The following is a 15000-nucleotide window of genomic DNA, read 5'->3' on the forward strand; positions in this document are numbered from 1 at the left end:
AATAAAGGAAAATAAAAACTATGCGCGCAGAGTAACATATAAAAGCACTTTGGTTGCAAGCACGAAAGCACAGATTCTGGGTGTAAAAGGTTTGTTAGAAGGGTTTGTGTTTATGATAATACAGAGAAGCAGAGTGAGGAGGAAGGATTAATCTTACTTGATTGTCACTGATAATGAAGGATTAATCTTACTTGTCACTGATAATGATGGATTAATCTTACTTGATTGTCACTGATAATGAAGGATTAATCTTACTTGATAATTAAAGATTAATCTTAATAATGAAGGATTTATCTTGCTTGATAATGAAGGATTAATCTTACTTGATAATGACGGACTAATCTTACTTTATAATGAAGGATTAATCTTACTTGATAATGAAGGATTAATCTTACTTTATAATGATGGATTAATGTTACTTGATAATGATGAATTAATGTTACTTGATAATGATGGATTAAAGTTACTTTGGTAATGAAGGATTAATCTTACTTGATTATGAATTATAATGAGCGATTAATCTTACTTGATAATGAAGGATTAATCTTACTTTGATAATTAAGGATCAATCTTACTTGTTTTCATAATTAAGGATTTACCCTACTTGATAATGAAGGGTCGACCTTATTTCTACGTCTCAACTCAACTTTACATCTAAGAGAAACTTCATAAAAATAGATCTGTACGATTAGAAAAATGCTGGTATAAATAATAAACAAATATTCATTCATTTTGCAAGAATACACAAGTCATGCAACATTTGCAATATTTAACAAACGCCGGCAAAGGAAATCCCGAGGCAGGAGTGTCTCAGACATAGGAATTCAGTTTCAGAAAACCACGGAGACATCATAAATTGCAAAGCACTTGGAAGACTCCACATTTTAATTCGGTTACAAATTACAGATTTATTCTCGCGAGTGCGTCAGGAATCTGGAATGGCTGAAAAGACGTAAATTTGGAATTGCAATTTACAATTTACACACGCACACTTACACACACTTAGGCCACTCCCACCAAAATCCTAAACACTCACTACTGCCACCGGTATCCTGAAAAAACTCACCTATCCTACAAGAGTCCTAAACACTCGTCTTTCCTAGAGGAATCCTAAACTCTCGCCGCTGTCAACGTTATCCTAAAAAAACTCACCTTTCCTAGAGGAATCCTAAAAACTCATCTATCCTACGAGAATCCTAAACACACACCACTGCCATGGGCACCCTAAAAAAACACCCCTATCCTACAGGAATCCTAAAAACTCATCTAACCTACAGGAATCATTAACACTAACCGCTGTTGACGGCATCCTAAAAAAAACTCACTTATCCTATAGAAATCCTAAAACGCTCGTCACCTCCTCGTCCCATCGAATTACCGTACCTAAAACTCACCATTCCGGCTCAGATCCAAATATTAATCAAGAGAGACCCGGCCTCTCTCTCTCTCTCTCTCTCTCTCTCTCTCTCTCTCTCTCAACAAGTTGCTACTTTCAGTTAAGTCTAAGCTGCTGTCAGTACCAGTGAAATCGAGAGGAGCAGCAATCACTGAAATCTCTCTCTCTCTCTCTCTCTCTCTCTCTCTCTCTCTGAAATATCAAATGGCGCTCCCGTTGAAATCGCAAATCCTACGCGGACTGAAATGGTGGTGATGATGCAGTGAGATAGGAAATGGTACGAAATAATTTTCAGCTTTTAAAGTTGTCTCTTTTTATTTAATATTAAGACGATACTCAGATAATATGAATATTTTTTCTATGACATTACCATAATTTCTTTAATGAATTCTACCATCTCTGCCCTGAAACTAAAAGGAAAACGAGGTAGATAAAGACAATGTGAATATTTTCATAATAAAATTATCATAATTCTTTTAATCAATTCTGCGATATTTATCCACAAACTAAAAGAAAAAAGTGGCAACATAATCCTAACTATCCTTGAGTAATAATTTTTATGTCGGAACATTAAATTTTCACGATTCGCAACAAAAAATAACAAAGTCTCCATAGAATTATGATGAAAATCCTATTAACGTAACTGAAAGTCCAGTACTTTTGTTTCCTATTGTACACATAAATGTATTTACAGACCAGAAACATGTACTATACCTGTACCGTTCTGCAATGTAACCTAATTTACATAACAGAAACATGTACCATACCTGCACCGTTTGTAATGTAACTTACAACGTATTTACAAAACAGAAACATGTACCATACCTGTACCGTTTGTAATATAACCCAAAACGTATTTACAAAACAGACACATGTACCATATCTGTACCGTTTGTAATATAACCCAAAACGTATTTGCAAAACAGAAACACGTACCATACCTGTACAGTCTGTAATGTAACCCAAAACGTATTTGCAAAACAGAAACAAGTACCATACCTGTACAGTTTGTAATGTAACCTAAAACGAAATTTTTGCTGACACTATCTCGAATCAATATAACAGAACGGGGGATTTGTCGGCGTTTTAAATTTCAAGGTCAGTATCTGTGTGTGTGTGTGTGTGTGTGTGTGTGTGTGTGTGTGTGTGTGTGTGTGTGTGTGTGTGTGTGTGTGTGACTTCATACGCAAGGCTATCAATTACTAAATGAGGAAATAACTCATCTGGCGTAAAATCTACTTGACACTTTTCTCATGGACACTGAAACTGAAATATCATTTGCTTTTGGAAGCCGTAGATACAAATGAGTGAACGAGATGAGTTGTATAAATGAATAACACTGTAAAATACTACAAAAATCAGTCATAGGGAACTCCAACTTCAATAGAGAATGGAGTGTGAGACAAAAGCACTTGGTTTAAACATATCCATTTTTTTTATTGTTCAGTATTTTAAAATATGAGCTAAGCTAAAAAGTTTGGTTAAAACATATCCATTTTTTCATGATATGTCAAAATATGAAGCAGAAACTAAAAAAAATTAAGTGATTGTACAAAATCACTAAAGCTTCCAACTCTTATATTTCCCACACCACTTTACGAATCACACTCAAGTGACAATTTGTGGGAAATATCTAAATAAATAAAACTTCACATCAAATATTACCGTTCGGTTGGAAACTGTTTTACTTCAGCGAGTCATTTCGGAAAAAAGTAATTATTCATATATATATATTTCTGCTTCATTAACGAAACATTAGGTAAGCTGTAATCAATATGCTTTTAATAATTACGTGAATAAAAAATATATGTATAAAAAAGTTAGAACACAATGGGCTGCTTGGGGCGGGAGAGGAGGAGGAGGAGGAGGAGGAGGAGGAGGAGGAGGAGGAGGAGGAGGAGGAGGAGGAGAGAGGGAGTACTCCCAATAACTCATTCGGTGCTGTTAGGAAAAAGTTGACAAAAAAATTCTAAAAATAAATGACTCAAACTAATATATGTAAGTAGGGTGTAATGAAATACTGAAAAAATCACTGAAAGTATTTAAAAAAAATTTAACATTACTAAATAATGTTATAAAAATTCAACATTACTAAATAATGTTAAAATTTTTAATAAAGAAGCAAATGTCACTCGGCAGGGAAATGTTAAAATGAAATTAACTCAACAAGAGTCATTTCGTAACGAGAGTAACTAAAAATAACAGAAGCTGAATAAAATCACAATATGCATACGCAGAGAAGTAATGCATTACAGATACCAGTCATTTACAAAAGCCAATATGATTATGCATAAATCATATGTAATAGAATATGTATATATATATATATATATATATATATATATATATATATATATATAAATGAATAAATAAATAAATAAATAAAAATATATACATATATTATATGATATATTTATATACTGTATATTTATATATATGTATGTATGTATTTATATATGTATGTGTGTGTGTATATATATATATATATATATATATATATATATATATATATATATATATATATATATATATATATATTCATATATATACATACACATGAAGGAAGAACGAGAAAGAGTCCTAGAATTGTCTCTCTCTCTCTCTCTCTCTCTCTCTCTCTCTCTCTCTCTATATATATATATATATATATATATATATATATATATATATATACATACATATATACTGTATATTTATATATATGTATGTATGTATGTATATATATATAATATATATTTATATATATACATACACAAGAAGGAAGAACGAGAAAGAGTCCTAGAATTCTCTCTCTCTCTCTCTCTCTCTCTCTCTCTCTCTCTCTCTCTCTCTCATATATATATATATATATATATATATATATAAAAAGATATATATATATAATATATAGAAAAAGACATTAAACACACTACAGAGGAAGGAACTTTCCCCTCTGTCTCTCTGTGTCTCACCTGTACTGGGGAGGAGGGTGCGCATGCGCCACGCAGGGCAAGACCAGAGGGCTGGCATCTGACAGCTGCACGGTGCTCGATTTGGTCACCATCCGGGGAGTGACCCTCTCTCTCGGATCTGCAAATGAAAAAGAGGTATTTCTGATAAGGCGATTTACATAGTATTATGAATATGTATGAGTATATAGTTGCTTTGTGTGTATGTGTATATATACATGCTTTGTGTGTGTATCTATGTATATGTGTTTATGTATATAGCTGCTTTGTGTGTCTGGGTATATATATGTATATGAGTATGTATGTACAGTATATACATTCTTTGCGTGTGAGTGCTGTGTGTATATATGTTTATGTATGTGACTGCTTTTGCTGTGTGTGTGTCTGGGTATATATATATATATATATATGTATATACATTATTTATATACTTGTGTGCATGTATGCATATACATGTTTTGTGTGTGCATCTATGTATATATGTTTATGTATATAGCTGCTTTGTATGTGTGTGCGTATCCAGTATGTATATAGTTGTTTTTAGTGTGTGTGTGTCTGTGTTTTGTGTGTGTATCCAGTACGTATGTAGTTGCTTTTAGTGCATATGTGTGTTTGTGTATCCTGTATGTATATAGTTTTTTGTGTGTGTGTGTGCATTCAGTATGTAGATAGTTGCTCTTGGTGTGTGATAGTGTGTACATCCAGTATGTACACAATTGTTTTGTGTGTATGTGAGTATATGGATCCAGACAGTAAAAGATTAGAACTTCTAGTCACTGGGTTTGGACACTTATTCAGTGTCCATAAAAATAAATAAATAAATATTAATAAATAAATAAATAAATACATAAATAAATAAACAAACAAAGCTTTGTAATCTTTTCTGAAATATTCATTACAAAATCCTTCCCGATTGTTGGAGGACCTTCAACCTCCTGGTTGCAAAACCAATGAATTTCTCATTCCTTTACGAAACCAAGATTTAAACGAGGTAACAAATGGCCCGGTAAATAAACACTGTGGAGATTAATTTTATTATAGATAGTAAAAAAAAACCTCACAATTGGAAAGGCAAAACACACAAAAGGAACTTCGCATAAACTGTATAAGAGTGTCATAAAAACAAGTAAAAAATGGGCCGAAGCTTCTTCAGCGCAATCGAGTTTTCTGTACAGCGTATAATCAAGGCCACCGAAAGTAGATCTATCTTTAGGTGGTCTAGGAATAATGCTACATGAGCCACAGCCCATGAAACTTTAACCACGGTCCGGTGGTGGCCTGACCTATATCGTTGGGAGACGCAAGATTATGGCTAATTCTAACCTTAAATAAAATAAAAACTACTGAGGGATGATTAGCACACCAATTTGCAGCCCTCTAGCCTTAGTAGTTTTTAAGATCTGAGGGCGGACAGAAAAAGTGTGGACAGAAAAAAGTGCGGACGGACACACAAAGCCTGCACAACATTTTTCTTTTCAGAAAAAAAAAAAAACTCAGAAATTCTAAAGTGGTTTGAAAACATTTTCGAGTTTTGGAAGGGGACCCTGGCGGTTAGTGAAAAAAAAATTTAAAAAACAGGGTACAAAAATATCTGTAGAATGTGTATGGAATTAGGAAGGTTTAAATAAAGATACGATGTATAAAAAAAAACAAGCTTGGAGAGTTGTAATGTTTGGTTCAAAAAATTTGTTTTACAAGTTGGAGTAAAAAGAAGCTGTAATGAGTGAAGATAGAGGTGGAAAAAGGGTACAGACACGTTTTGGGAGCTTGGATGAAAGAGGAAGATCCGAAAGTGTAGGTGAACATAGAAAAGGAAGAAAACGAAATGATGAAGAAATAAGAAAAGTACCAGAATGGAGAAGAAGAGCAAATACATAAAACCAACATAAAGTAAAGTTGGAAAATTTAGAACTGCCTTAAAGCTGTTATCATTATTATTATTATTATTATTATTATTATTATTATTATTATTATTATTATTCAGAAGATAAACCCTATTTATATGGAACAAGCCCACAGGGGCCACTGACTGGAAATAAATAATATGACCAATTATCTAAGGTCAAACCTGCAGACTCAATATTTTTGAACTGACAACGATGCTTACAAAATTATGACATTTTTATAAAGATTTCAATGAAAATAAATCCATTTCCAACCAAATTAAAATAACGAATATTAAGCAAAATTTTCTTAACAAAAATAAAACTCAAAACAAAGAAGATATAGACATTGTGATGACTCAAAAACTACGAATAAAAGAAGTTTCCTGAAAGAAACGTTACGTTCTCCTTCGCTCTCTGTCGATAGTGTATATATCACAGGGAATCTTGTTTTCCTTCCAGAAAAAAATTGGACTACAGAAACAAAGTTTCTATCTGTTTGATTGGCATCTCTTTTACTGGTGTGTGTTTTTTTTGCGTTTTTTTTTTTTAGATTCCCGTTCGGGTCGGAGGCAATACTTTGTGTTGCTCTTTCATATGAGGGCTCCAATCTCATCGTTAATCTCTTTCTTCTTTGACAGGTCGCTCTATCTCTCTCTCTCTCTCTCTCTCTCTCTCTGTCTCTGTATATATGTATATATATATATATATATATATATATATATATATATATATATATATATATATATATATATATATATATATATATATATATATATATATATATATATATACATACATATATGTCTATCTCTACATTATTACTACCAAGAGTTCATTTTTTTGGTTCCGTTCAACACTAAACTATGACAGTATTCCTGCTCTCTCTCTCTCTCTCACACACACATATACACACACACACATATATATATATATATATATATATATATATATATATATATATATATATATATATATATATATATATATATATATATATATCTAACATAAGCCTAATTTCATTAGTTCCATTCAACACTAACATTTGACGTACCCCTATCCCTATCGGATCTCTCTCTCTCTCTCTCTCTCTCTCTCTGTTGTTCCCTGATCAAGAGAAATGGAGGAAGAGTTATAATTCCCGAGGAATGAAAATTTAACGAAGTCTGAGCAAAGCGCTCCAAACTTCGGCGCTGTCGAGGTATCAAGGTTTTAAAAAAGTTATAATATCATATTTCAAAATTACCCTGCCGGCGTTTTTTTCGTGTTTTTTTAATTCACTATTAATAATAAAAGTCTTTTGGCTGGCATAGGTTTTTTATTCTCTGTTAACGATAGAAACAAAAGATTTCACACTGTTTCGTGACGTCACGGCTTCGCCAGGGGACAGCCACTGTCTGAGTTTTTAAGTTTCATATTACTCCCTCCCCTTCCCTACCCCCTCTTCCCTAACCCCTTCTTTCCCTGACTCCTACCCTTACCTAACCTCTCCCTTTACCTAACCCCTTCTTTTCCCTGACTCCTACCCTTACCTAACCCCTCCCTTTACATAACTCCTCCCTTTCCCTAACTTCTCCCCTTTCCTAGCCCCTCCCCTTCCTTATCCCCTCTCCTTACCTAACTCCTCCCCTTCCCTACCCACCTCCGTTCCATAAACCCTTCCATAACCACTCCCCGTACCTACCACCTCCCGTTCCCTAACTCCTCTCCTTACCTAAATCCTCCCCTTCCCCCTCACCCTCACCTTCCCGACCTCACTCCCCTCCCCTTCCCTACCCACATCCCTTCTCTAACCTCTTCCCCTTCAATAACCCCTTCCCTAACACCTCCCCTTCTATAACCCCATTCCCTTCCTTTCAAAGTTACCATAATTATGGTGTTGAATCCAAAATTTTTATCCACTAAAGCTGACTAACTACCAGGTACAGAATCCATTGCTAAGGTCTTCATATAATTACTAATGGCATTAAAATTTTAGTCTCTCTTACTAGTGAATCGAGTGTCCAAACCATTACAAATATTCCAGTTTCAAAGTCGCAAATCCAAAGATATTACTTCAAAAACATCATATTATTATACTTTTGCTTTGAGTATTTTGAAGAGGTGGTTCGAAAAGATTAGCTTGTAAACGAAATAAACGGAGTTTGTGCCTTTTTTTTAGTAACTTTATTTTCTGGTCATAACAAAATAAGGAAAAAAATTTATTTTTTATTATATTTTGATGTACTGCAGTTCCTGTGATGTACTGTGTTTGTTTAAGTTCATTTTCAATCCGCATTTCAGTTTTCTGTAAAAGAAAACTATTGAGATGGCTTTGTCTGTCCGGTCGCACATTTCCTGTCTGCCCTCACATCTTAAAAACTACGGAGGCTGGCGGGCTGCAAATTAGTATGTTGGTCATCCACCATCCAATCATCAAACATACCAGATTGCAGCCCTCTAGCCTCAGTAGTTTTATTTTATTTAAGGTTAAAGTTAGCCGTGATCGTGCGTCTGGCACCGTAACAACACAGGCCACCACGGCCGGCTGGAGTTCCATGGGCCGTGGCCGAGAGTCTCATACAGCATTACACGCTGTACGGAAAACTTAATTGCGTTTGGCACATTTTTTACTTGTTTTATTTAATTACGTCTTGGAGGCCGTTAAAAAATTACGTAACGCCTTAGGGGGGGAGGGGTTATGGTGAAGTGTTATGAGTGTGACAGTGGGGAGGGGGTACAGCCATAAGTTACATGACATTTTCAGATTTTTTTCCTTTGTGTCTTTTGAAAAGATGTAAATGTAGAAGGATAAAAAGAGACAGTAAAGATTCTGCAATAGACATTTATTATATTCTAGTAATATTGAGAATATGGTATTTAATGTTTTTTCCGTAATTATATGTTTGAAAAACATCACAAACTCAACCCTTGTTTGTATTTCAACATTTTCTACTATATGTATTACATGACACAGAATAATATCACAAACTCATCCCTTTTCTGAGCTCCGACGTTCTCGCTTAAAGCATAAATATGACTTCGAAAAATATCACAAATTAAATGAATCCTCTTCTAAACATGGCATAAGAGAACATTTTCATTTCACACTTATCTGTGACTCTTTAATATCATAACATAACAGTATTAAGAAAAACCTAAAGGTAATAATTTCCAGGTATTAGGCCAGGCTTTGTTATTGTATTAAAAAAAGAAACATACTAATTGGGGGTTACTAGCTGATGTTACATAATTTTCTAGGGGGGCCTGGACATGTGTTATGAGGCGTGACAAGGGGGAGGGGTGATAGTAAATTACCAAAAAAAAAGTGTCACGTAATTTTTGAACGGTCCCTTGCTTCAAAAATCGGCTGAATCATAATATTCTTTAAAGTCTATATTTTAATTACAATTAGGACACTCTTACACAATAGTAAAGCACTGTTCAGTCATCTGTTTTGGTGACCCGCTTTCAAAGAGTGCAATAATTTTTCAATTTAATAAACGTGCTCGTGCAACCCCCATTGATATTTCAACAAAGGTAATTCCTTTGCTCAATATGCATGGCACTAGGGCATAATATATGAATGAGGATGCATGAGTGTATTTATTTGTCAAATCATGAAAAATTACGCGGCTTTGAGACACTTATTTTTAGATGATTTATGTAACGCAAAATCGTTTTTGGTTTTCTCTCTCTATCTCGTCTTGATTTATTAAAATACATAGGCCTTGCTATTGAAGGAATGGTTGTGTGTGAGAGAGAGAGAGAGAGAGAGAGAGAGAGAGAGAGAGAGAGAGAGAGAGAGAGAGAGAGAGAGAGAGAGAATTAGGACATATACACATGTACATATACATATACATATACGTATATATATATATATATATATATATATATATATATATATATATATACACTGTATATGCATATACATACATACATATATGCATACTTACACAAGCATCACACCGTCAATAACTCCACAATAATTACCACCCCTTTATCGTTAGCATTGTCGGAAATAAAAAATAAAAAGGCTGAACATTATGAAAAGGTTTTCCCATGTTTGACGAAGAGAGAGAGAGAGAGAGAGAGAGAGAGAGAGAGAGAGAGAGAGAGAGAGAGAGAGAGAGAATTTTATATTCTTATTTCGAAAACTATTTTTTTTTTCTTGGCCCCTGCGGATGTCGACTCTAATTATTTTTTCGAAAAGTTACAACACTGCAAAAAAATGAAATTCAAATTACTGCACAAGAATTGTCTCACTAGCGATAGAATCGTGAGAATTTTCTCTACGTTTCAACAAGGGTAAAAAAATTCGGGTCATGAAAAATGATCTCATTATGAATTAATCCACCTTGGGAAGGCTTCGCCAAATCATTGAAATTATTATAATGATCTTTTTGTTCATAAAATTTCTTGTTACATTACCATCCTAAAGAAATTCTCTTTGTATCTTAATAACTTACTTACATTTTTATCAATTTAATTATGAATGTGTTAATTTATTTTTCTTTTCTGATAACTGATCTCGTCTTTCTGTTTTTCCTATAACCTTCTGTAAATTCTTTCAAATTAACAACATTATATTCTTTGGAAGTTTGAATCTCAAGTTAGTGGCCCCTATGGGCTTGGTCCGCATAAATTGGGTTCATATTCTGAATAATAATAATAATAATAATAATAATAATAATAATAATAATAATAATAATAATAATAATAATAATAATAATAATGGCGTTATGATAATTTATAATACGCACCATGAACTTTGATATGAATTATCATATATAACACTGCATGTATAATATAAGTTTCAAAACAGTAAGAGGAAGCCACACCAATACATCCTACCGAATTCCTTAAAAGAAAGCTGTGTACCGTAGGATTTACTTGAGGTTCTTTGCAGCGTCCCTTCGGCCCCTAGATGCAACCCCTCTCATTCCTCTGACTGTACCAGCGTTCACATTCTCTTTCTTCCATCTTACTTTTCCTACCTCTACTAAGAATTGTTTTAACATTTTCATCCACCTTCTATTAACAAAAATTGTTTCAACATTACTTTCAGTAGCTGAATGACTTCATCAAAGGTCCCAGCGCTTGTCCTTTGGCCTAAATATCATATTCCATTCCAGTGAGCGAATTACTCTAAGAAGGATAACACTGACCTCTGACCTATCACAATGTTGACGAACTTTTAAAAAACGACTTGGACCAAGTTGCAGGAACTGGTGACACTGCACAAAGATCTGGTTCAGTTACACCGAAGAACCAAGGAAACGAAGGAGACTTGACAATAAAGACTGAGTGAAAATCTCGACACCCCGGAGACATAAAACTTATCAAATATGCACCGTTTCCCCCAACTACAACTGATCTCTCCTGCAGGCTACGTAGAGTATCGATTTCTGTATCCTCAAGTGACTTAAGACCAAGAACTCTGGTGCTCTGGTGGATGGGGAAAATGGTCAGATATTCCCCAAAAGTGCTGAACTGTAAATTGTCCTTCAAAAGCCAATCTTTTAGTTCCTCATTGGACGGGTTGGTATCGTTCTCGGAAAGCACCCTGCTGAGCCCGAGTTCGATTCTCCGATCGGCCAGTGAAGAATTAGAAGAATTTGTTTCTGGTGATAGAAATTCATTTCTCGCTATAATGTGGTTCGGATTCCACAATAAGCTGTAGGTCCCGTTGCTAGGTAACCAAATTGGTTCTTAGCCACGTAAAATAAGTCTGATCTTTGGGCCGGCCGTAGAAGAGCTATTAATCAGCTCAGTGGTCTGGTTAAACTAAGCTATACTTAACTTTTTCTGCCCATCAAATACCACACTAATTATATCAGAATATCCGAGTTTCTTAAATGAATGTTTTTGAAATGATACGCATATGGATTCATTGATTCAGGCATCTCTTAGTACTAGAATTGCCAAAAACGCACAACTCGAGAAAGGGGTGACTGGAACGTGAGTGCAGTTGTAGACGTGCTGCTGATGAGGTCTGTATAGACGTGCGAAATGGCTGATGATGTAGGTTTGTGTGCTGGTAGTTATTATTATCATTATTACTATTATATATATATTATACTGTATATATATATATATATATATATATTTATATATATATATATATATATTTATATATTTATATATATATACAATATATATATATATATATACAATATATATATATATATATATATATATATATATATAATATTAATTACTAGTTACTACTGAAAATTAAATCTACCACTGACGATCAACAAGACCACTTATCCTCCGAGACATCACATTTAAAATCTATTTATCCGAACCTTCTATTATTGATGTCAATCATAAAACTTCTAACAACGCTTTGTGTTGTATATAAATATATCTCTCTATAGATCAAAGCGAAGAAAACGAGGAAATTCTATTTTAACCTAATTAACCGGGAAACTTAGGAGGAGGGGGGGGGAGGAGGAGAGGACTGTGACACGCCAGCCAATCAGAATCGAGAAAATCGATGGCGTAAAGGAGGAGAGGACTAAGACACGCCAGCCAATCAGAAACGCGACAATTGATGACGTGAAAAGAAACGCGAGTGCTTGATTGGTCCATGAATCAGAGACGAATCGATTTATCGCCCTTCCTTCCTTCCCTCTCTCCAACTCGTACTAAACTTATCGCCTCAGATTGTAGTTTAATTTGTCTGCGTCAAAACGCAGATGACAAATGTTTCAGCACTCCGGCAAAACCTTCCAGGTTTTAGGATTTAAATCTCGGGATTCTAGCCGGAGAGAGAGAGATTAGTATATTGCGACTCGATAGCGTAGGTACGAGAATGCACGCCTGCGTCAAATGCCCGAAATATTTTTTACTCGTTAGTATTGGTGCACTTACGTGGTTATTCAATGCTTTTCAAATTCATGCATGGAGCTTCAAGATGAAGCTTGTAACTGCTACTACTACTACTAATACTAATACTACCACTGCTTACGATAGTATCTGCTACTAGGAAAGAATGAATTACCACTTTGAAGGGAAAATTTTGTGCAGAAGAAAGAAACGGGTATTGGTTTCTGTTATGTGATTTTCTTTTTTTTGGCGCCTCCATGAACACAAATTTCTGCATGTAACAGAACTGAAGATATACATGCGTTTAATTTAAATACACTGACTCACACATATAGACGTATGTGTGTATGCATGTGCGTGTGTGGTTTGTGTGTGTGTCTGGTTCCTTTAGACAACTTAAAAATTACATAGTTAAGGTTAATAAAAAAAAACAATAAACTTTTCAGCCCGAGACGCCAAATGAATCTTTCCTAACTCTTAACCGAACTGTGAACTCTTAAAATAAATCTAATCACTGCGAAATTTCCGTAAATAAAAAAGACATATTAAATCATTCCCTTCCACCAGAACAGATCCCCCCCCAAAAATCTTATTTTAAGAACTTTCTTTTTCAAAACTAAGTTAGGTACTACAAAATTTCCGTAAATAAAAGACATATTAAATCACTCCCTTCCACCGAGCTGACCAAAAAAATCTTATTTTGGGTTTAAAGCGAAAGGAAGGATTAAACTGAAAAAAAAAATAAAAGGAAGTCACAGAATCTCAGTACAAATCCGTGTTCGAGTGACGTGTACATTCTCACAGTTGACTCTGGCAAGAGATTCCTCTCTCTCTCTCTCTTCAGTCAAGAGCCTGACCTGGTTTGGAAAGGAGAGAGAGAGAGAGAGAGAGAGAGAGAGAGAGAGAGAGAGAGAGAGAGAGAGAGAGAGAGAGAGAGAGAAACTTTTGAGATAGGAGGAGTGTGTGTCGACACTTCTGAAGAGACAGATAGGGAGAGACAGAATGTCAGAGAGAGAGAGAGAGAGAGAGAGAGAGAGAGAGAGAGAGAGAGAGAGAGAGAGAGAGAGATCCCTGCTCCTGCAGGTACAAGTTACACCACTTGCAAGTGGGGTAGTTCTTTGTCTTCAAGAAGCATGAAATATTTTACATTAATCTCTAGATTGGTTAACAAGGAATCTGTTTCGATATCGAAGTGCACAGTACAATAATGGTGAGAAAAACGAATAGTTATATTTCTATACATTTAAAAATGAAAAAAACTAAGTTTTTTGCATTTAAAAGAAAAAGCCATTAAAATATCTACGCAGATGGGGAAAAAAACCGAATACATATATTTTTATATACACTTAAAAACGAAAATACTAAGTTTTTCTGCATTGCAAAGATAATTCCACGAAAATATATTTCGGAATTTAACACAAAAACAAACATAGGAAAACAACCAAATAAAAAAAACAGGGTTCATTAGATGTACACCTACTGAGAAAGAAAAAACACACTGGAAAACAATTAAATAAAAAAAAAAATAGTCACTCAGATGTACACTTACTGAAGAAAAAAAAAACATTATTCTCCCCCCATTAACATCACAGACCAGACCTCTATAAGACTTAGAGCAGATGCAATGTACCGATCATCTATTATGAATAATGTATAGCCAACCTGCCTGGCTGGTTTGCAGCTTATTTGAAATTTCGCTTTGTAGAGAGTAATAATGTTAATTATAAGAACGTACTTCCTAAATCCTGTAGGGTGTTTGTATTAAATACTGGCTAATAATAAGAACCTCACTTCCTGTTTTCTGTAGAATTTGGCATTAAATATGTGCGTCACTGGAGCAGATGTAAATATAAAATTATTCTAGAGAATGTGAACAATGAAGTACAATTTTCCCGGAGAAATATAGATTTTATACCATTTTTATACATTCTTAAGTTTTTATCCATGTATTTAGTAGTTC

At 34.4% G+C, this 15000-nt stretch overlaps 1 protein-coding gene across 7 annotated transcripts in view; it reads right to left on the reverse strand.

Annotated features, from left to right (window-relative positions):
* The window catches only part of LOC136832667 (cell adhesion molecule Dscam2-like), a 787908-nt gene that overhangs the window by 285949 nt on the left and 486959 nt on the right, over positions 1-15000 (reverse strand). For all 7 annotated transcript variants that reach the window (XM_067093969.1, XM_067093965.1, XM_067093968.1 and 4 more), the window contains exon 6: positions 4348-4465. In XM_067093969.1, coding sequence (XP_066950070.1) covers positions 4348-4465 — 118 coding nt within the window. The remainder of the gene's footprint in view (positions 1-4347; positions 4466-15000) is intronic.

Source organism: Macrobrachium rosenbergii, chromosome 50, assembly GCF_040412425.1.
Source record: "Macrobrachium rosenbergii isolate ZJJX-2024 chromosome 50, ASM4041242v1, whole genome shotgun sequence".
NCBI lineage: Eukaryota > Metazoa > Arthropoda > Malacostraca > Decapoda > Palaemonidae > Macrobrachium > Macrobrachium rosenbergii.